Source organism: Cupressus sempervirens, chromosome 6 (assembly GCF_028749045.1).
Source record: "Cupressus sempervirens isolate cs-2001-9-10 chromosome 6, ASM2874904v1, whole genome shotgun sequence".
In the NCBI taxonomy this organism is placed as follows: Eukaryota; Viridiplantae; Streptophyta; class Pinopsida; order Cupressales; family Cupressaceae; genus Cupressus; species Cupressus sempervirens.
Window position 1 is genome coordinate 69589187 of NC_143123.1, and position 25481 is coordinate 69614667.

A 25481-nucleotide genomic window follows, 5' to 3' on the forward strand; every position below is an offset into this window, starting at 1 on the left:
TCATGGAGAATATGATAGGCTGCAAGCGGACACAACTTTTACGAATGATCTTTGCATGTTACGAGAATCTCCATTGGATTAGGTACTAAGCTACCCGCAAGACTCACAACATAAAGGAAAACCGCCTGGCTATGAAATGTGGGGAAGCGAAAGATGAAAAATCTAATGAAGACTCCTTCCACCTAAGGGGACTTGAACTTAGACTCAGACATACCTAGGACACAAAAGTTCCCACTTTGCAAAATGATTATGGGGTGAAAAGTGGGGCAACAAATACAAAGGTATAAATATTATTAATTATGTTCGTAGTGATGTGTTACATTTCTAAACATATTTGAATTTATTTATGCTTGAATTTCTATCGTCCTCAAGACATTATTAGCCAATATACTTTATTTACGAGGTTGCCCCTGTATAACTAGTAGGAAAACCTATTTCATGACATTTTCTAATACATCACTACGAGTGGAAAGGAGATATTCATAGACCATATATTGTATCCTGGTAAATGATAAAAATTCATTTGTCTTATTTGTTTATGGTGGATTGGAGGAATAGGCCATATCAGACATGACAATATTTTTGAAGCATGCGACCAACAAACATAGTTTATGGGGCTTATTCAAAGTAAAGGCACGATTATGCCAATTATTAAAGTATTATTTAGTAACAACGAGGATTTGTGGTGATGGTTTAAATTCCTATGACAAAGACCATGTTTAAAGTTTTGTAATGTATTTGGCAAGGGATATTTGCTTTATATATATAAGGTGTGTTTTTGATACAACGACTCATCATAGCTTTAACATATGATATTGTTGAAGTATTATTCGGCTCATTAACAATCTTCATAATAATTTCCTTAAATTTATTTGAGAAACTAACTCCCCTTCCCATTAATTTAAACTAAAACAATGTTATAATTTTTCATGTCAAACAACATTTGTTGAAGGCCACAAAACCTGTCTCATAGTTGAACCTACCATTTACCCAGTTTTGAATTGTAAATTTGGTTTTACAACACCCGACAGGTCAGGTTGGCTAGTGTGAGCCCAATTCCTACCTCCTTGATTGAGTCGTAGGTGGATAACCCCATATCAGTTGTTACTAATGTGGTTCAAAAATTTTAATGCATTGTCGATGTAGACAACTTTGAATGTGAAAGTGTGTTCAATTTTTGGAGTGATATGATGTCATTACAATGTGGATCAACAAAAAAAAATGTGGTTGCAGATCTATGCTTAGGTGCAACGTGGATACGATGTCCAATCTGGCTCATGCACAAGGAGGATCCTCATAATTCTATATAGATAATTTGTGTAAATTCAAAGTCATTGCTTTCATATTTAATTTGCACTTACAACTTTATACTTACTTAAGCATTGCAGTTAATGTCTAGATATAAGTAAATTAATTTTACTTAACATTTGGGATTCTTTTGATGATTAAAGTTATTAAGAGTAAATGAGAATACAAATAACTTAGGTGTTGTGTTTATTATATGTATATTTTTTGAGTCAAATTTAATAATTTAAATTATTTTTTATTTTTTATTTTTCTTTTATCAATAAATGGCCAAGGCTGATAAATGGCCAAGGCCTTAATAGTTTTATTAATAATGAAATAATTACATCAGAATATCTTCGTTCAAACATGCATTGGTAGGAAAGAACGGAGAAGAAAACCTCCAGTCTAGCCCGAGACTAACGTCCTTTATTATTACATTATAAAAGGGGCATACCCCCAGTAACTTAACTCATAAATGTTATTACAAAGGACGGATTGTAATACAAATCAATCCAATAATCAACAATTCTTCAGAGTTGTTAAAACCAATCGTGATTGGACCATTCTAGCCAATGCCTTTTACATCCTCTGACTATAAAACAACGAGCTCTACCCTATCTTATTTACTTAACCATCAAGATTGTTAGTAATATAATTACATGATCTTTTAATTTGATATGAGCGTAAGGGAGGATCAAATACCTATTTTTAAAAAATTCCTACTCAACTCATGATAAACGTTCATCAAAAGGTGATCCAAATCCAAATAGTTAAAATTGGGTGCCTTCCTAACAGAGCCTTTTGACCCTATATTTGAAAAATAAGGACTTGTCTAGTTATGCTTTTAAAACATCTCTTATTGAATATCCTATTTCTAACACCAAACATACATCAGCATGATTGTAGAATCAATTAATCACCAACATCCCAAAGTTTAATTAATCTTACAAACGTAATTGTAGAATTTAAATATTAGGACTTGAAGATTTTTGTTCAGTGCTAATCAAACGTCATTGGTTTTTACCTCCGAGCCAAGTCATTATCCATCTTTTGATATCTATACTGACAAGGGCTCTAGCTCATAGTCCATAATGCCCATCAAAGAAAGCATGGAAAAAATAGAGTACCAATTCTAAATCCAGCTTTAGTCCTAAAGATATTAAGTTTAATATTGAGTTTAGGAGACTACGCATCTTATATCCATTTAGATAACATACCAATGTTTAATGCTATACTATTTACTTAATTGAAAGGAAATCCAATAAGCATCACAAAAAGAGATAACCCTCTGAGATTAAAATATATACTTTTATTAATTTGTAGTTATATTAAGTACAGAGAAATACCAAAAACATTGTCATAAATACAACTGAGGGCATTACCTTCCCATTACTGGATACTCAACTTTAAACAGTCTTCTAAGATTTTACAATAGACCATAATTCTAGTATAAACAGGGGCTCATCTAACTAAGAAACCAACAAAATAAGAATAAAACTACAATGAGTAATATGACCAACATATGCCTTATGCTCAAATCCAAAAACCAAAAGATGATGAAGCTTCCTGACTAAACCATTGAACTAGAACAAACCACCATGCATGAGTCATAAACTCCTAGATACACCTCATTTCTTCTAGTATACCATGATTACTTTCACTAGATCATTCGAGTTTTCTACCTAAAAGTATGGATGAAATTCAAAAGAGGACCTATCTCTGTTGGTCGTTTGAATGCAGAAATCCAACCTGTCCAAGTTGCCAAATTTCACTCCTTGATGGATGTATGCCTTAAATAGACTGAGATAATTCATGAGCCAACCTATGTCAACATTCATCATGATCTTTCTCCAACCATGGAGGAAATGGAAACATGCTTCCATTTTGGGCTAGGCCAAATTGAATGCAACTCTATCCCTAATTACAAGGGTTGGTCTCCTAGGCATATTGGCTACCACAAGACTTCCCAAAGGGTGGTCCATATACATCTTCAGAAGGGAAACTCTCAAGTCTTCATCTAGGCTAAAAATTGCTTCCATTATATCATGGCACAATGTAGACTCAAAGATGTTTAAATAAAGTTTTACCATATTCTATTTACTGATCCTGGCAGGAGCCATGCAACCAATGAATGTACCTATTATATCACTGTTCATTCTCTAGGTGTATTCATACTTGAATACTCTGTCACTAATAGCTTTGCTCACTACAATGTGGGTCATTCTATCCATTAGCCTAAGGATGAGGTTCCACCTCTCTGGCTTAACATTGCCTCGAAAAGCCATGGTGCGAGCCTCGAAGGAGTGGTAAACGCATATGCTTTAATCCATTTTTTATGAAATAGCTTGATTTGGTGACAGAGATCATGAATTTTAATTACTAAAATAGATTACCAAACAAAGCCTCTAGGATCTCCTCGACTTTCCTAACTCAATGGATCTTGAAGTCACCTAATAATGATGATACATACATATTCTAGCCATCTAGTATATCGAGGAATGATGCAAACAACCTATATGATTTATGGCATTATTAATAAACTATGATTCCTCTTATTCAAATACCTAATGCAAATGCCCCGATAATATTTATACTTGCCTAGGTTACTTTATAATACCTACTTTAAGCTATTAATTGATGGACTTCCTAGAGACTCTAAAAATTGAGGAATGTTAATACATGCGGGTGCCTCGACTAACTTAACCATGAATATAATAGCTTAATCTAACTTTCCTAGAGCTATCTAAATAATAATATTGAATCTATCAAATAAAGAAGAAGGATTTATTATTAAACATGATTGCATATAGGAGCACCCCCGATTCTGACTTCCAATGAGTTAACACAATTAACACCTTTATTGGCCAAAGTGTCTACCTTCTGATTGCCCTCTCAACATATATATGATCAAATTTGATTTCTTCAAACCTATATGTAAGAGTAATAACTTCTTCTAGTTTGGAATTAAGAACCCAGTTTGGGGTCACTCTGTTCCTAATAGTATTTAAGATGATTTGAGAATCACCTTCAATGATGATATTGGGTACTCCTAAATGGAGATATAACTTTAGCCCTTCTTCTAGTGCTTCAAGCTTTGCCAAGTTATTAGAAGTAGGGCTAATGGGCATTGCTTTTTTGGAAATCCATTGGCCTAAGTCATTATTGATGATGCAACTAACTCTTGCTACCCCTAGATTACCTCTAGCTGCTCCATCGAAGTTAAGCTTTGCCCATCCTTTTGGAGGGGGAGTCCATCTGCAACTTTTCCTTGCCTCCTTATATTTTTAAAAGTAAACAAGAGGTGCATTTATCAAATTGGGCTATGCCTTTTTAATTTGATTGTCCCATAGAGAAAAGGAACTTTCTTCCATTCTAGTTGTCCTAAGATAAGAGTTAGCTGTCTCAACTATGCTAGCTTTGATTTTAAGGATTAACTCTTATGGTTTCATCTCAAAATCACTAAAGATTCTTCTATTCCTTTCTTTATATAATTACCACATAAGGATGGAGGGACCGATGTTCTAAAGTTTATTATAAACACCCTTACCTAGGCTTGAAGGCCACCCTTTGAGAAAATCACTAAGAAATTTCATAAATGGTGAAGTCCAGCTTAACTTTTGACTGAGCCATTCCCAAAAAATTCGGGAGAATGGACAATTGTAAAGGAGATGGTCAACATTTTCACCATCCCGCTTGCACAAGACACATCTCGAAGGACCTTCCATACCTAGCTTGCTGAGTCTATCAGCCATCAATATCCTATTTTGAGATGCGAGCCATAAGAAAAAAACCAACCTTCAACAGATAAGATGAATCCCAATAGAGTTTGAGTGGGATTTCCACCTCCTCCCATCTCTTAGAGTTTATCAGTACTTTGTAGCCATTTCACACTATACTTTCCATCATTAGAGGCCGCCCAGATGAGCTTATCCATCCTATCAATTTGTTTAACTTTCCTCTCTTGAATGATATTCTCAAAGGTCTTAATTTCAGCTGAATCCAACCCTGCATCTTCCAGTAGTTTTCAAACCCACCTAGAGTGATTTCGAGAGGAGACCTTCATTCTATAATTGCTTACTTTCCTGCCTCAATGTCTTGTAAGTTTTTCTTTCAGATTTCCTAGGGCAAGGTTATTATCTATCGGCGGGTGTCCATCCCAAGAATCTTCCCAAAAAAGAGCATCTTTGCCCTTCCCAACATCCCATGTTAAATACTTGCTAATAAGATGCTGACATTTAATCATGAAATTCCAACCTTCCGATCCTTTAGGAAGGGTCTTCATTCTAAATATCAAAATTGAATCTTTTGCATCCAAATACTTATTAAGCATTATCTTAGCCCATTTTTTCTCTTTTTTCATGTAAAGGTGCCATATTGGTTTGGCCCCTAATGCTTTGTTTTGCCATTGAAGATTCTTAATACCTAACCCTCCACATACCTTAGGTTTACAAATATTTTCCCGTTTGACAAGGGCTAGTTTTTTGGATTCCTCACAATCATTCCAAAGGAAGTTTTTAAGTTTAGACTTCAATTTGTGATGGAGGTACTTTGGTAGCAGAAGGAAAGACATTGGATAAATAGGGATGACCGATAAAATTGAGCTAATCTTAATGCTTTTCTCAACTTTCGTAAGCCACTTGTCTTTCCAACATCTGATCCTGGCATCTAACTTCTCCATAATATTTTTCCAGACCTTTCCTAATCTTGCTCCCTTCTCAAGCTCAATACCAAGATACTTGCAAGGGAAAGAACCTTTGTTGTATCCCATAATATGACAAATCTGGTCTTCAATCTTAGGATCTATATTAATGAAATATATCTCTAATTTTGATTCATTCACGTTTTTCTTGAAGGCTGACATATATCTTTGTATGATAGATTTTAGATTGTTTGCCTCTTTCATCGAGCTTTCACCTGGTAGAATTGTATCGTCAACATATTTTTGGTGAGTTATGTTGGGAATATTACTAGTGACAGTGATCCCTTTGATTACCTTTTTATTATGAGCCTCGGTAAATGCTCTCCCAAAGGCTTCTACCATAATTATATAAAGAAATGAAGATCGATCTCCTTGCCTTATGCCCCTTGATGTTTCAAAGAAACCTTTTGAGGACCCATTAATGAGTATCAAAATTTTGGTAGTTGATATGCATTTGAAGATAAGATTAATCCACTAGTGGGAGAAGCCGAAAGCTTCTAATGTTTTGCAAAGGAACCGCTAGTCCACCATATCATAAGCTTTTTGGATGTCAAGCTTCATGAACATACAGGCCTCTTTGTTTTTTTGGGCTGAGTGAATTTTTTCTTGGATGATAAGAATACCATCTAGAATTGATCTGCCTAGGATGAAACCTATTTGTTCCTCAGAGATAATCTTCGAAAGAATTAGTTTTAACCTGTTGGCTAAAATCTTTGAGAAAATTTTATAAATTGTATTGCACAGAGCAATGTGTCTAAAATCTCTTGGATACTTGGGTTCTAATTTTTTGGGAATCAGAGTAATGAAGGTATAGTTAATTTCAGATAGCAAAGACCCACCCTTTCTAGAGGCTTTGATTACCTTCCAAAGATCTGTCCCAATGATATCCCAACATTTCTAATAAAAAAAGGCCTGAAATCCATCCAAGCCTAGTGATTTATCAGGATTCATATTGAAAATGACCATTCTAACTTCTTCTAATGTTATAGGATTGTTTAATATTTTGTTTTCCTCTACTAAAACTAGTTTAGGGATTATTTTCAATAGATTGGATTGAGCTGCTCTATTTGACCCTTCAAAATTATTTAAAATATTTTGAAAATGGTTCATAAAAATCTCTAAGATTTCATTCGGATTATCTGTGGCTTTACTCCTATTGTTTTTTATACTTGTGATTTTACTCTTGGCTCTATTATAGAGGGTAGAATTATGGAAGAATTTGGTGTTTCAATCTCCCTCATTTAGCCACCTTTCTCATGACTTTTGTCTCTAGATTATTTCTTCTTTGGATAAAATATCCTCTTGTTTTGCGAGCAACTCTTTTTCTAAAAGATAACTTTCATTATTCATACCTTTCTTAATGATTTCTCTGTTTAATTTCTTTAACCTATCTTCAATATCCAATTTTTCTTTAAAGATGTTGTTAAAGTGTTCTTTGTTCCATTTGAGAATCTTCTCTTTAAGCATTTTCATCTTAGAAACAAAGATAAACATCTTAGAACCTTCAAAATTACCTTGTGACCACCATGTCTTAATATTAGTTAAGAAGCCGGGATCTAAAAACCACATTTTTTCACATTTAAAAGAACTCCTAGCTAATTTGTGAGGTTCAAAAAATTCAACTCTAACTGGGAAATGATTGGAGCCAGCAATAGGAAGCATCATAGATTGAATATTTAGGTTATTAACATCTAGGTCTCCTCTAATAAAAAAAATAATAATTTGTTTGTGATGTAGGTGAAGTCATTCTGCATGTTATTCCAACTATAATTCCCATTCTTAGATGGGATGTCAATCAGATTGTGGAGATCACACCATTTTTTGAAATCTTTCGAGGATTGGGGAATCTGTTGTGAGCCCCCTATTTTTTCATTTGGTTTTAGGATGGTGTTAAAATCTCCTCCTGATAAGATAAGATTATTCTGATGACTATTCAAGAAAAAGGTGATTTCTTCCCATACTATTCTTTTCTTGTTATTGTTAGTAAGACCATAAATGTTAATTAGAATAAATTTGATGTTGGATTTTTGACTCATAACTGAACCACTAATCTATTTTTTATTCATACTTAATACATCTAAGGTAACTTTCCTTTGGTTCAAAATAAACCTTAAGCCCCTAGAGGCACCTACAAATTCTTGCATGACAGTTTTCCAAATACCTAGCTGCTTATCTAGTTTAATACCTTCTATCTTGTTTAATTTTGTTTCCTATAATAACATTAATTCATATTCAAGTAAGTTTAGGTTTTGTTTTAATAGTCTTTTTTTGCTAGGGGCGTTTAAGCCCCTAGCATTCCATGTGGTTATCTTCATGTCTCTTTGGGAAGGATCGTCCCCTTCCTTATGTTAAAAAGCTCACTAATCTTTCATTATTCGCATGCGTGACCATCCACTTCTCTAAGTTCTCTGAGAGATTTTCTTCCTCTTTTGGGCTTTGTTTTAACACAATTGGGGGAGGTGACCCCTTCTTGGTGCATCATTATGCCCAGCTGATCCAAATTCTCATGTGCACCTTTAACTGTCTCTGACTGAGTATTTTCTAGAATCCCCTTTTCTTCATTGACCAATTCCTGTAGAATCTGTTCTATTAAACTCTGGTTAACCAAAGGTGATCTGCCCTCATCCTCACACGTCCTTTTGACTACCCCATCATTAGAATCCTTAAGTATCTGATTTTCAACTTGAAAAGTCAAAAGGTCCATTCTCAGATCTTCAAAAGTATAATTGTCTCCTCCTAGTGCTAAAACCTATTGTAGTTCTTTTTTTGAGTTACTACGCTTGTCTGAAATTTCCATATCAAATACCTTGATCAATTCCTCTAAGAGCCTTTCCAAATTTTCCTTGTCTTCCTCTTTTAGGACATCTACTTCAATATTTTCCTTCTCCTCCAGATCTTTATTCAAAAAATTCTAGAACTCTAGCACGAGGATGTCTGTTGGCTTATACATTCTTGAGATATTTGTCTTATGCTAGTCTATAGGAGACTCCCTCTTCGGGGTTGGAGTCTGCCAAAACTTGGTCAGACGCTTCAGAGACTTCTTTTTAGGGTGGGGGGCCTCCAAAATTAGTTTCTTGGTTTGCTACTCTTGAGCCTTCAGAATGTCATCAGTCTACTCACTTTTACTGCGTACTATATCTACTCCAAGTACGGGTGGAAGTTCCTTTATGTCACTATCTCTGAGCGAGTGTTATGAGTTCTTGCCACCCACCAATATTTTTCCTAATTCCAAATGCTCCTATCCATTTGTGGATTTCAGGGATCCTTTTCTTTTCTTTGATTTCTTTTCTTCCTTTCTGTGTTTTTTATTAATGACAACTTCACTCCATATGATAAGCTGCTTGTCTAATTTGGAGGGGTTGTCCAAACACCTGGTGGGCTCTATTGCCTCTATTCTATCTGAAGACTATACCTTGACTTTGCTCTTATTTGTGTTAACTTGGAAATTTTCCTTGTTGTTTTCTTGGATCCTCATGCATCCTTCCTTCTAGTTTCCATTGGTCTAGAATATCTGACAATTACTATTCTCTCTTAAAACCCCATCTGCCTTTCCTGTTAATTCTCTAATATTAGATGGTATGTCTTCCCCATCTGTCCACTCCTCCTGCATTAATCCCTCATACCCTAATCTGATCATATGGAGTGAGTCATTGAGATTCGAGGTAGCTTGTTGAATTATGAAAGAAACGTGGCATTCATCATCAAGCTTGATGATTTTTGTTACTCTAACTTCATATGCCTGAAATTTTAGATTATACAAAGATCTATTGGTAATAAGTTTTATAGGTTTGAGAGTCCTATTGTTTACTCTATAGTTGATTAAGAATTTAGTGGTGTTGCAGCACTCAAAAGACACATCTATACCCATCAATTCTCCTATTGATCTTCCAATCTTTTTGATGATACCTATTTGATTTAGCTCTAGGGGGATAGGGTTTATCAAAAACCAAGTCAGAATTAAAAATTCTAAATTGTCTTCATTGTAATTAGGCATCCAATTAAAGAATTTTACTGCATGACCCTTTAAAAAAAATACAAAATTATTTAAAAAATATTTTTTCAGAGCCTCCTCACAATAGTGAATAAAAATAAGTCTATCAGAATAGTGAGATATACCTACCTGATACCCGCAGAAATCCTCCAGCCAACTAATTAAGTTATGCAACTTAGCTTTGGGACCATTCCAAAAGGCAAATAATTTGACTTCCTAGCACTCCTGCCATCAATCCTTGCTATCTTGGTTGCTAATGATGATGACCTTCTCACCCTAATCTGAAGGAAGGTGTCGGGGTGGTGAAAGGGTGGAGTTCATTGGCAAATGATCTTGGGATCTTCGGTGGGGAGGAACATATAACTCCATTGGTTTAAAGGATGGGGGTCCCTGAGTAGGGTTTGATGAATCTCTGGGGGGGTTAATGGAAAATTCCAATTGGTTTATGAAGAAAGGGTTAAGATTGGATTTATCATATCTAGTTAGGTTGAAATGATAAATCTATCTATCTAAACTACTGGTTGAATGAATCAAAGTAGGGCCGCAATTCAGGGGACAAAATTTGTTATTAGCAATGGTTTCCCATTTAGCATTAAGATCTTGATCCCTAGTTTCCTCTGCTTCCTTCTCATAGTCTAAGTAGGTGAAGGGGTTCCAAGTTTTTACTGTTGTGGATGAAGATTCTTGACCATTAACTATCGAGGCTGCCAATACCTACTTACATTTAGATCTAGTCTCTCTAACATTGTTGGCTAGATAGGGCTCCGGGCGTGAGTTCGCAAAACCAAAATGTCTTGATTTTACCATTCTTTGATAGAAATAAGAGTTTGCTTTTGAAGAATTATTTGTATTCTTTGATTGCTTGCTTTTCGCCCTGTAGTTCACTTTTTCTACCATTTTTTAAATAAAACTTTAAATTAAAGCTTGCTTAATCATTTTTTAATTTTTTAATTAAAAAATCATATTTTAGGTTTAGGTTTGATCTTGCTTAGTGTGCATTTTTATTTTTCTATTAATATGAATATCTTTGTTCTACCTATTTTATTAATAACTTATAAACCTTGGAAATGATAAATTTGCATAAGGTTATAAGTAAGTGCAAGTTCATGATGAAACAAATAATGATAACAACAATAAAAATGTGTGATATAAAAGTGCCAATAATGTGGATTGAAAAAAAACCCACTTCTTCATCTTATAAGTTGATAATTTTTTAAAATCAAATTCAATTAAAAAACAATTTATTATAGTACACTCTAATGATTTTGAAATGTAATTTGTCCCTCATTAAGTATACATAGTATGTTTATATCTTTAAGAACAATTTTTTAAAACATTTTAAATTCTCACAACAATTTCTCATTGAACTTAAATCTAAAGCTTTTCACTTCATAAGATTTAATGACACTAACTTTGAAAAATAAATCTTATAAGTTAGGTTGATTGAAATTTAAAAATGTGTTAGATATACTCGATTATTCTTTTAATCCATTTAACATTCCTTAGTAAAGACCATTATATATATATACTATTAACATTAAATAAAGTAAAAAAATGGATCACTTGTATTTTAAGATTATTTAATTGTTTGAATTTTGCCACAACAATTTAAGATTATTCCAAAATAAGTTAGTGTTTTATAACTAAATTTAATTTATTATAATTTTTATTACTAGCAATTGCACATTCATGTATATGCAACGATTAGTCAATGGGAGCAATGTGTCTTGTACTATGAAGAAGATAGCTCAAAAAATACAGTATTAAATTTGTCATAGCTAAACTAAAAAGTCATCTCAAATAACACATGTAATATCTAATATCAATCTAAATTGAATTTGGACATTCTATTTATACAAGAAATAGGTGAGTAAATGTTCAAATTAATTTTAAATTCTTTTAATCGTGCTTTTGAAGAAATAACATTCAAATCATTTACAATTGTTTTAGCAGCTATCTAGTTTGATCTCATCAAACACAATTGACTCCATTCTTCATATCAAAAGTTGGGAGCACAAATGTAATATCATTACACATAACATAGTCTTCCTTTAGAATAACAACTTTAGAAACATATCACAACTTGTTATTTATTCATACAAGATCTAGTAACATACTGAAAACACTAAGTCAATCAATCAACATGAACGACAATCTAGAAATTGATTCATATGTCATCAAATCTATACCAATCTTCATCAATGCAACCACTTGCATTACGACACTAGTTATGCTAGTATAAAGTAGCTATTACAAATGTTATTTAACTAGCACTTGCACCTTTGAAGGGTGCAAGAATTAAGCCAATAGAGTTCTCTCTCTCTCTCTCTCTCTCTCTCTCTCTCTCTCTCTCTCTCTCTCTCTCTCTCTCTCTCTCTCTCTCTCTCTCTCTCTCTCTCTCTCTCTCTCTCTCTCTCTCTCTCTCTCTCTCTCTCTCTATATATATATATATATATATATATATATAAGTCTGAAATAGAAGATTTGTATTTTTTGTATTGTCCTCGCCTCCTGTTCCTTGATAATTACCTATAATAATATTCAATAAGTATATTTTATATTTTTTCTCCGGTCAATTTTAATAAATAAATTGTATATACTACAAAATTCTCTAATTGAGAAAATTGAAATATAAATAATGGTGGAGTAGGATTACCACATATTAATATAATATTAACTTATACAACATTTTAAATAGAAGTATGGTTTCAAAGTATTATTATGTTCATAATGACTGGGGCATGTATGATTTTCATAAAGCCAAATGTAAGCCAAGCTTAATTAAAGTGCTAAATTTTGGAGAAAACTTATGGCAGTTCAAAGCATATTAGACATGTAGAGTCACACAAGTTATTGTATTTGGAGGGACATTTCATATACATGTTGAATGATGGTCTTTATAAGTATTTTTAATAGGTGCAAAGTAACCAAGCATCTGGTATTCAAATTCATAAGATTGTGACATATCCTATCAACCAACTCTACCAAGTACGGCTAACAAAAGTGAATAAAATCTACCAATAATGAAATTAATTACATATCACTATAAACAGGTTGTGTTGCTGCAGTTGGAGTCCAACCTATTGCAAATAAGCAGATTGCAATCATTTAGGTGCAATTCCTTTGGATTTTCCTAAGTTAAAAATTTATAGATAGTTTATTTTTACTACAATATGTTGGGAGTAACTATTCCTAGCTTTTTAAGCAATTTGATGAACTTGGTAAATCTTAGATTGACCAATAATTTTTTTGATGAATTAATATGACAAATGTTTACCTACAACAGATATGGTTGAGAAAATGTAATCTACAAGGAGATATCCCAAACTCTATTTGTGGATGAGTAGAGTTGGAAGAGTAGAGCTTCAACAATTGGATGCTTCACACAATAACCTAAATGGTTCTCGGCTTAAGAGTAATGCCCAATTTTCTGCTTTTAATTTTTGCAACAATTAATTTATCATATACAAGATTGACCTAGGTTCGCTAGTTAAATTTTATATCCCATCACTTAATCCATATTTTTATTGATGGAAAAGATGTTAAATAAATAATGCACATCAATAAAAGGATGGAGATTTCTTCATCCTTGTACTTTGATTTGTACTAAGTGATGGGATAACTCTCGTAAATCCTTTCCTTGCTAAGTTCTGATACAATCCTGAAATAATAACTTTTTCTTCTTTAGAGTTCTTTTGTCATGTTGGGAGTATAAGATCAAGAAATCTCCATCCTTTTATTGATGTGCCTCCTTTCATCTCTTTTAACTTCTTAGCATAGTCTAGTGCAACATTTAAATTGCCCTGCTCTGCATTCTCCAACCAAATACACATATGCTAATTGAAATTTTTCTAGCTTTCCTTTATAAAACATGCTTTGATGGATATTGTAAAAAATGATGAATAATTTTCCTCTATCAAATACATTAGAGAAATCATGAACTCAATTTCCTGCAATAAATACATACCTTGCAACTTGCACTTTGTTAGTAGTAGAATCATAAACTCTATAGCCTTCGTATTTTCATCATACCTTACAAAAATATAAAGAGAATATTTAGCATCTAATTTATGCCTTTTTTGTTTAGGGGTATGAACATAAGCAATAGATCCAAAAATCCTAAAGTGATGTAAATTAGGCTTCTTACTGGACCAAGCTTCTTTGGGAGTTATGTCTTTAAGAGCTTTGATATGAGTCCTATTAACAAGATAAGTGGCACATGCCATAGCTTCAGCCAAAAAATTATAATGCATATTCTTAGCATGTCGCATACATCTAGTCATTTCAATAATGGTCCTATGCTTTCTTTCTACCACACCATTTGTTGTGGTGTATAAGGAATAGTAAGCTCATGTTTAATTCATCATGACTTCAAATAAGAATGAAAGGAATTATTCACATATTCCTTCCCATTATTAGTTCTAAGAATCTTAAGTTTAAAACCGGATTGCCTCTTAATGTATAAATGAAGTTCGAGGAAAGTATCAAGAACTTGATTTTTGCTATGCAAAGAATAGATCCAAGTTCTCCTAGAAAAATCATCAACAAAAGTAAGTGCATACCTTGAACCTTGGATGTAGTTATTCTCCATGGGGCCCAATAGGTCACTATGGACTAGGAACAACTTATTAGTTTCCCTCCATGATTTACCATTTGGAAAGGGTTCCCTATGCAACTTACCACTCATGCAACTAGTGTAAACAATTTTGGAAGGAATACTTTGAGGCAATCCATCAACCATATTTTCTTTATGCATCAGAGTAATATAATAAAAATTTAAATGACCAAGTATTTCATGCCATATATTGAAATCAGTAGCAACATGTAAAGAATACCTTAAATTAGAAAATTTATGAAATTTAAATAAATTACCATGATCCATTTTAGCGTTAGCAACAACTTGATTATTTTGACGATCGATGACATAGCACACATCCTTATAGAATTCAACTTAATAGTCTTGACATAACTTTACAATAGAAAGTATATTAGTTTTCAAATTAGGAACATAAAACACATCATGCAATTTACCATTAGGAACACTCACATCACCTAAACATTCACTTTACAAGTATGATTATTAGCTAATTGAATAGGAATGTTAGCCAAATAAGGTTGCAAAGAATTAAAAACTTCCTTATGAGAAGTAACATGTTGAGAATCACCACTATCCACAATCCATTCCAATGGTCGAGAAATATTATAACTACAAGTAAAAACATGACGAGAATTAGAACCATTAGAATAACCTTTGTTATAATTTGGTTTTTTATGGTGATTATTGTTGTTCATGGATTTCTTATCATTTTTCTCTTTGAAACAATTATTAATTACATGACCATCTTTGCCACAATAAGTACAATAAGGTTTGGAATTGGAATTATTTCTTTGATTATTATTATTATTGTTATTATGATTATTATTATTATGAGTCTTGACATGAGATTTATTAATTGAATGATTTAAATTATTATTATTATGATGATTATATCTAAAGTTATTATTTGAATTTCTAGACATGAAAGCATTTTCACTTGATTTAAGAGTACCGAATTGAATGAGTTTAGCTTCTTCTTGATGATTTTTTTTTTGAAAAAAAACACAAGTCAATTAAGAAGATAAACTAGGCATCACATGTTAAGCATGGATATTAGTAATGAATTATTGAAATTGTATAAGATGACACTTTTAAAGAATTTTATGAATCATACAGATATCAATTAATTGAACACCTAAACCAATCAAATGACTTTTAAGAGCATCAAATTTTAAAAGGAATTAATCCAAAGTTTTGAAATTCATATACCTGAGATCCTTGAGTGGGTCTTGCAATTGTATTTTGCGAGATTCATCCATGCTATCATTAGTAGTTTGCAAAATGGCCCATGCTTCATGACCTTTACAACAATTTAAAATTAAAACATATAAATCAAGAATTATTGAAATTCCAATCAATCCTAAGGCCTCTTTATTTTTTATTTTCCAAGCATCTTTTTCTATTGGGTGGCATATGCAGGGGCTCAGTAGAAGCATCAATTGCAACATCCAAAATGTGTTTAAAATGAAAAATAAATGAAATACATGTCTTTCATATATGATAATTAGAGTTGTTTACTCTCCGGAATTAGAGTTGACACAATATAAAGAAAAAAAATCCCCCTTATTAAAGAAGAGAAAAGATTTAAAAAAAAAAGATAAATTAAAAAAGGAATTAATAATCAGTTAAACATATAATGCAAATTAAATCTTATTTTAAAAGGATAAAAGAATAATTAAAATGATATCTTAATGTAAATAAATGAGAAAAGCAACACATATTTAATCAGAGAAACCTATTGACACTTGATATCCACTAACAATTAGACGAAACGTTGTTGACTAAGAATAGATGTATAAAGAAAAAATGCTCAGTTTGATTGCAACCAAGTAAAATGCTACAAGAACTTATTACTGTAGGAACATATTAACATTAGAAATTTGCTACAGAAACTAATTACCATATGAACTTATTACTATAACAAGTTATTATTGTTTGAAATTTGCTACATAAACTTATTACTATAGCAACTTATTACTGTTTGAAATATTCTATAGAAACTAATTACTATAGGAGCTTATTACTACAGGAACTACTGTTAGAAATTTGTTGTAGAAACTAATTAATAAAGAATAATATGCAACCTTGAGGATAGAATAATACAGTTGCAAGAACATAAGAAACCAAGAAATGATAACAAGAACAATGTTAGAAACTTGTTACAGAACTAATTAACAGAGAATAATATGTAACCTTGAGAATAGAATAATATAGTTGCAAGAACATAAAAAACCAAAGAATGGTGATAGGAAGAAACTTGCTACAAGAGTTGTTTAATTAAATAAATGATATGAAACTTTAAGAATAACAACATAACATTTGAAGTGTGTAAGAAATAGTATATTAATCTTGTAGCAAAAATAGAGTAAAATGTCTCTTGACTGCAACAAGCCTTCCAAAACAAGAGGAAAAAAAATGTAAGAATAAACGAGCCTTTGGTAGCAAGCATTCCAAAGGGGATTGGATGCAAATAAAAAGGTAAAACATAAAAAAACTTGCACACACAAAGTGTTAGAATGAGATGAAGCCACCAAAAATTCTTCTCTCAAAAAAATGTATCCAAATAAGGTGAGCTCAAGTGAATGGTAACCTTTAACACTAGAACTCAAAACAAGGATTAGTAACCAAGCTATGATACCATGTAAGAAATGTACAAGGAATACTTAAATCAATCCAAGTGAGTTAAGTGAGAAGAAATTTTACCATGAAGTAAACAACTTCCAAGAGCATACACCAATGTAGAGAAACAAAGGAGACAAATATTTTGAAAGGGGAAAGAAAAAGAAAACCGTTTGTGAATATTATGAATGAAGGCAAAAGCCAGAGAGAGAGAGAGAGAGAGAGAGAGAGAGAGAGAGAGAGAGAGAGAGAGAGAGAGAGAGCAAAAATAACGTACAATAACACCAATGTGATGTGTAGAAAAGAATGAGGAGGTATCTCTTTTATAGAGATGAGAAAGGAGCTTCATGTGGTCACATGTGTAACTCCCATTTCTATGAATGCCACATTCATAATAAGTATGTGCAAAGTGTCAAGATCCTCTTAAGAAGGATAAACTAATTTCCTTTATAAAAGGAATTACAAAATGAGTTGTCTTCACATGTGGACTTGAGGACAAGTAAATGACATGTCCTTCACATGTGTACAAGAGGACAAACTACATATAGAGATCTTTGGAATATCCCAAATTAAATACATCTAAGGAAAGATTAATATTTCTAACAAATATCCATACCTTACTCCAGAATCCCTATCATGACACTATTGGGGATGATACTAGTAAAGGTTGTGGAATTTGAAACAAGTTGATATATTTTGAGTATATTACATAAGTCAGAACCATCATCATTACATAAAATACCATATATATTTTTAACATATTAATTATAAAAGTTAATTAGAATATCTATGTGAGTAATGATCAACCAACAAACACAATACTGTCTAAAATTGAAAGCTGTAAAATGAAGAAAGAAATTATATTTCAACTTCCATTTGTTAAGAAACTATATAGTTGTGCAAAAAACATATTTAGTCCACTAGGAATGTTGCTAAAGCATCCAAGACAATAGCCTCCAACTTCTACTTGATGCTACATTCAAATTGAATGCAAAATTATCATTCCAATTTGGAAACAAAACTATTCTTTGTACAAGTAAAGTTTTTCCAAGATTTTATGAGTTTAAAGCAAAGTTTCCAATGTAAATTCTAATAGATATGTTTCCAATCAATTTTTATAAACACTTGTGATATTGATTGGTTGTTGTATGCTTACAAGATCAAAAATAGCTACAAAGTAAATAGATTAGAACAACCATGCCTTGGTTGCCAATGTTAGCAACACATTTGCAAAGCCTTGATATCAAAATTAATGCCAACATATTGCATTGATCTACTGCTTGAATGAAGTTGAATATCACACCATTAGTTGTAGGAAAAAAATGAATAGTTGAAATTCATTTACAGTCATACAAGTCCATTCTTGCTCCTATTATAAGTGCAAACTCACACATGCTTGATAGACACGCACATTTACATATCTAAAGATACTTGTGTGCTAATTACTAGAAACATCGAGGAAGAAAATAAATATCAAAGAAGTACACATGTCACATTGATTTTCAAATGGACTTAAAGGAACTTCAATTTCATATGTTTTTCATGTTCCAGATCTAGCTTAGGAAATGTGTAATGTGCACGCAGGTCTTGAACAACATATTTGTAAATATAAAAGATGAACAAAAACTACGAATAAAGAAGAAGAATGCAGATAATTGTTTGTCTTGTAGATCTTTTGTCCAAAATAAGTCTTAAAAGACACCTTTGTAAGTTGCCTCTTTGTTAAATGTGATAATATCTTTGTCACATCCTTGGAATTTCCACTATTGCTGCTAGTAGCCCATAAGTAATGTCAAGGATTGCTGAAATAATTACAAAAAGAAACATGACTACACCACAAACTTTCATAAGGGCTGGAAAACAATCCAAAATACCCTATCCATAACAATAATTGTGGCATCCTATCAAACATGGATAATTGTTGTTGATTGAAGAAAATGCACTATGAGAACTCCAATACCTAGGAGTACAAAGCAAACATAAATTCCTAAATTTGCAATTGACTGAGATTATTGAAATTGTGTGCATGAAATTTAAAGAAAAATGCAATTCTATGTTTATGAGCTGCAAGACAATTCACACAAATTGATAATAGACAATTGATGAGTAGACAAACTATTATAAGAGTTTGAATCAAATTTAAGGAATATACCAAAATAATAGTATAAGGGTGTAGGATGCTTACAAAATACTCGATACCATCCACTGTTGAATGAATTTTTGAACTCCCAATTTGTGTCCATTAGGTATGCAATACTTCCCATAACAACAACTTTCTGAATAAAAATCACTTGTGCATGATGAACTGAAAGTAATAACCAATTTTCTTCAATTTAATGAAGATAATCTAATTTGAAAGCCAAAAAAATTACAAACAAAACCACTACATAGTTAAAAAGTGAAGAAGACACCTTGAATTAGCAAGGTGAATTGATGATTCAATGCCAAGAACGAGAACCCAAATACTCTCAAGCTTTCTTGTATTGGTCCATGTTATTGGATAAAAAGTAGCTCTAGCCTTCCAAAAATATTGTCAAGTGGTTTAATTTTGTAAGCCTTAAATCCTTAATGACCAATACATAACAAAGTGAAATAGAGAATGCTATGTAAATCCTAAATCTTCAATGTCCAGTTTAAAAAAAATTGAAATAGAGATTGCTCATGTATATGATGTAATCTCCAAATCCTCAATGTCCAATACTAAAAATGTTGAAACATATAAAGATTGTGACTAAAGTGATGTAATAATCTTCAGAGGATACAATCCTATACTAAGAACCTCTAGTAGGTAGTGAACTGACACACATGTAAAAAGTATCTTGTAATATTACATGTAAAAGGTTTCTAAAAATTTAGAGAAATTACAAGGATATAGGTTGAATCACCTCAAATATTAGAAACAATGAAATGAATAATTAGATTAATTATTAAAGTTTCAGGTCCTCTCATACTGGCAAAACATTTAAAAACAAATATTAAATTTTTAATTGAAGGCCACCACTTGCCCACATGTATTCTATATTAACTATTATCCAGATGAAAATAAATCTGCGAATTCTCCGTCCACAACAACAAGCAAAGATAAGAAAAATAAGAAAGAATTGCTGGAATAAAAGCTGCCTGTTATAATGGAAAGATTGAATTGAAAAAATTAAAGAAACCCTACCTTTTTCTACCAAAGCCCCACAGCTAGGTGAATATCTAGCAGAGTCACTATCTTCCACCTGTCTTTGCATGCATATGAAATGTAGAAGCATCAATGTTACACATGGACCATTGTATGAATGCCACACACAAGCTATTTACAAATTGTCTTCAGTTTTCTTAGTTGGAAAAAAGAAAAGACTACCAACAAAATTAGCTCTAGCCAATGAAAAATAGAATCAAGTAGTTGCACATGTGCAAGTGGTAGATTCATGTTAGATGTCGCTTTATATGCTACTTAATTTCAATGCAAAATCTCACTTTTTTTTTTTCCCTTCGGAAACTCTTGTTTTATGGAGGACATGTAAATTGTAGGCTATTGTATATAAGGTTGCTTATACATGATGTTTTGCATGTTAGGAATTCCATGCCTATACACATGTAGATATATGAGGAAACTGAGGAAGAAACATAATCTGCAGGAGGAACCAAATAGAGACTGTTGTGTACATTTGTGGTGCGATTGTTGTGAATATATTTACAATATTTATTCCCACAATGCTCACTTTGAAGACACTTTCCCTTGAACATATTCATTCTGTCTATTCAATGCATATTTCATAAGCTACTTCAACTACTTCCACCAATATCCATTCGCCTCCATCCTGAGCTCAATGGATTTGTTATTCAGTTGAATCATTAAATTTCTGCTTTCTATTTGACTTGGGACAATTTGTTGCATGTTAAATTGAAACACTGCTTCTTGTGTTGTTCATAGTGTTTATGGTGCATGTCACGACCAAATGCCATGTTCCATACCTAGAAAAACTCTAGGAAATGTCTGCATTATTAGTAGAGAACTCTAGAAATGTACAAAATGACCAAGGTCCATAATAACCACATTCCACATTTGCACCGGTCTCTAGGGAAGTTGTTTTATCAGACCTAGATAAGACACATCCCTACTTTGGAACAATGACAATAGGAAACCACATCACAATAGGAAACCACATCACATGATACCTTATTAAAAATTTCTAACATTGCTTTTTGATTGCATGACATAAGACTGCCAGGTTGTTTGAACAATCCAGCTAAAGTCCAAAGTCTCACAAGAGAGAAACATATCGACTTAATTAAATTTAAATTATAAATATTATATTGCTTTTGAATAAATTAGGATCACTTGTAGTTTAAAATTGTTTAATTATTTGAATTTTGCTACAATAATTTAAGATTATTCCAAAATAAATTAGCATTTTATAACAAAATTTAATTTACTATATTTTATATTATTATTTCTTTTTGGATCATGGAGACTTGTTCTTTAATTTACCACATTTTTTTACTTGATTCTATTTTTTAGTATTTTAATGCCACTTAAGGGTTTAGTCTTATGTAGTCATGATTTTCAATGAGGTATTTTTTATTTGCAAGATGTTCATGTATGATGATATAAAACTAGCACATAAGTATATATATAAATTCCAATATGAGTGTGCATTTCAAAGTATTATCAATTTTAAATATATTTGTAAAGTGATTATTTGTAGATCAAATTATACAAAAATGATGAATATAATATAGTAGATCCTAAAGGGTGTCATTGTGCAAGTACACAATTGATATGTTCTAATGTGCTACTTGAGAGGATACAAACTAGAGAGAATGCATTGAAAACATAGCTTGTGACTCAAAGTAAAAATTGGGTATAAACTAAGTGCTTGCTTAATTATCCAAGAAACACAAGAATTTGAAATGAGAAAAAATAGAGAAATATACATGTTCAAGAAACAATATTAGTGTCTTTTTGTTAATGATTAAATGACAAGACATATTGAGGACACGGTAAGAATATATGAGACTATACGATTTATCCATGATTGCAATTGTATATAACATATACTACTAGTTAAATCTCAACACAAGATAGTTGGAAACTTATTATCCTTATGTTATAACTAGATGAATGACAAGAGAAATATAACTTCATCCTTGGTTTCCTAGGTACTTAGTTTTTCTTATGTGATTGTGTTTACAAATACAATATTTTTCAATGTGTTAAAATTAATTGAAATAGTACAAGCCACCCTTTCACAATATCACATTTTTGTAGATATTACTTTTACAACTATGGCCTATAGACTTAGCCCTTGTATACTATGAACATACCCCTTACACCTTTTATATTAACACTAGAATACCAACCAGTTTTTTTCAGCTCTATCGCATTTTTCCCATTATCTAATTTTCTTTTCAGACAATGTGTTTGACGATAGATGCATAGAAGTCAGGACTATCTTAGAAATATCAAACTTGCTTTATTTCCTTACAATCACATTATGTAAGAACCTTAAATTTAGGGCTTGGTGGGGAAAGTAGTTCAGGAGAAGCTAGTCTGCCATAAGCTCTATGGAAGATCCATTGACGTACATTGTCGGAAAAATGTAGCGACCTTTTGATTAATAACGATAAATTCAATAAACACGGGATTCATGTCCCGTGGCTGCCAAGTCTGCACAGATTCGAAATTCCAGCTTTGAAAGAGATTCCATGAGCGCGTTCCAACGGTAATCTTAAAATTTCAGTTGTTTGACTTTGACTTAAGAAAAAGGGCAAGCAAATTGGAATTCTAATTAATACTTGCTTCCGTCCACAGATTACGGAACCAGCTCAGATTCATGTGAGCCATTTGATAATTATTTAAAACGCGCTTTTTGGTGGACGCCACCGTTCTGAAATCGAATGTAAAGAAGCTTGGAACCCAAGAGCACAAGTTGAAAGAAGAGGATCGGTCTGGCTGATACTGGTAAGGTTCTACCGGCAGGGTAAAACAGAGTTTTTTCAAATGCACGTAAATGTATTCCTAGATTTGGTTATGCCTTGCGTCTTTAATAGTCTTGAAAATCTATGTTTCTCACATTTTATCATTTGTTCCTTCCATCTGGTGTATTTTTGCTTTTTGGCCACCTTTGAGCGATTTTCAGGCGTCTAGGGTTTTGGGGTTAAGAGTGAAGAGGAAAAATGTGCGGAATCCTCGCTGTGTTGGGTTGTATTGACACGTCACAAGCCAAACGAGCTCGCATACTCGAACTTTCCCGAAGGTATGTTGGTATTTTAATGCCTGGAATTTCTAACATTTGGTGAACAATTTATTTATTTTAATTTAGTTTCTTTCTACCGGTTTTTCTTTTTCTGTTAATTTTCCGCTCAATAAATGTTAGAAACCCCGCTCATACCTTTTCTGGTAAATCCCTTTTAATTTCTGGGGAGGGTATGTAAATCTTTACATTATATGTTTGTTTTAAATAGCGTTCTATTGACACGGAAGGGAAAAGAAAGTGAAAAACATAGCAAACGTAAAATAATGAGATAGTCTTCAAAACAGGAAATAGTTATTCCCTCGTTATTGAATGAATCGACATTATTCTATTCCTGCAAAATCTTGCCTGCTTTCTGGGGGCTCTAGGCTAAAATCGACACAGTACAACCACCAAGCCACGATCAGTAGCGAGTTTTTCACAATTGTTGTTACCATGCATTAAATTATCTGTCCATATGGTATGCAATCTGATTCCAGTGAAGGCTAAGTCATGACTAAGCAGTGTAACTAGTGGTCATCTGCTGAGGTTACAAGGAGCTGTCCGCGAGAGTCAGACAACCTTGAAAAAGCTCCTCTTGATCTTCTTGCATAACAGTTATATCTGCAACCGGAGAAGCACTAATAATTTGGCATCCCAATCGTATAGAGTTTCGTACTGTAGTCTGACCGTACATAATATGAACAGTAGAACATGGTGGAATTGTCTGAGGATCTTGATCAGCATACAATGGTCGAGTCAACAGAGGGTCTTGAAGTTAACATATTAACTTGCTTGACAGCCAGAACCATTTTCATCAAAGCCAGAAGAATTGCCAATAACTGCCTTACTGCGAAATTTTTAACCAAACCATGTTCTTTTAATTTTAGCAATTTTGACACTCCATAACTACATTTTTCAGGAATACATCAAACTGATTTACGTGGAGCTAGGAACTGTAGAAGTGCACTTCCAACTAATTTTTAAAATCTTTTTAAATGATTCTTGGACATGAAAATGTTCTTACCGATAATGCTTTCAACTACATATATTGTTCTTATCCAAATTCATCTTATACTAACTTTAAAGATTGATCAAGTTTTATGACTGTTGAATATAGGATGTTAATCTTAATTAGGAGGTGCAACACTAGTTATCAACGACTTTTGTATGAACAGGATCAGAACTTACTTCCCAGCCATTGAATTGTCTAGGATACTGACAAGTAGGATCCCAGCTACTGTTACAATTATCGCTAATACGTTGAGAAGCAACAGAACCATCACAAATTCAAGAATTAACTCCATACTGCAAACATTGTTCTCTGATGCAAGTTCAAACTGCTAATCATAGGAATGCACATCCCCCATATGATTGGATGGAGCATTGCTGATTCTGCTTCTGCTTATATATTAAAACAACACCTCTTCAAGGATTGTATTTATGATTTTTCTTTTAAATACAAAGTTAATGATGCGAAGAAAGGTTTTGCCAGCTACTGCTACAATAATTGCCAATAACTTGAGAAGCAATATAATCATCACGAATTGGAGGACTAAACCCATACTACAATGTTCTCTGATGCATATTCAAACTGCTGACCATAGGAATATACTGTCCCCATAGGATTGGATGGAGCATTGTTGATTCTGCTTCTGATTATATATTGAATCACTGCCCCACTACCAATTGTACTTATTTTTATATTTAAAGTTAATGATGTGAACAGAAGGTCTCTAAATGGATTATACCGTTTGTTTTTAATTTGATGGCTAATTTAGGATGCTGAAGGGAGCTAGCCATTTCCCCTAGGCTTTTGTCACCCATAAAATATAATGTTATGTGATATGCTTCACTGCAGTGTTCTATCTGTTGAATGCATTGCCCAGGGAAAGGACCTAGTAGTTGAGCATGTTCCAAATGTTATTAGAGCATTTGTTGATTTACTGCCCAATTTTTAAGTAATAATATAGCATCAGTAATCGTGACTTTAAAGTTGTTAGTGTTGATGAATGCACATAATTGCTTGAAATCTATTTCTTACATATAAAGCGCTAAATTATG

General features: G+C 32.6%; 1 protein-coding gene across 1 annotated transcript in view; it reads left to right on the forward strand.

Moving 5' to 3' along the window:
- Positions 1-22668: 22668 nt before the first annotated feature.
- LOC149551183 (asparagine synthetase [glutamine-hydrolyzing] 3-like) overlaps positions 22669-25481 on the forward strand; it is a 71625-nt gene continuing 68812 nt past the window's right edge. The window contains exons 1-3 of the mRNA XM_089786762.1: positions 22669-22907; positions 22997-23146; positions 23325-23441. Coding sequence (XP_089642888.1) covers positions 23362-23441 — 80 coding nt within the window. The 5' untranslated portion in view covers positions 22669-22907; positions 22997-23146; positions 23325-23361. The remainder of the gene's footprint in view (positions 22908-22996; positions 23147-23324; positions 23442-25481) is intronic.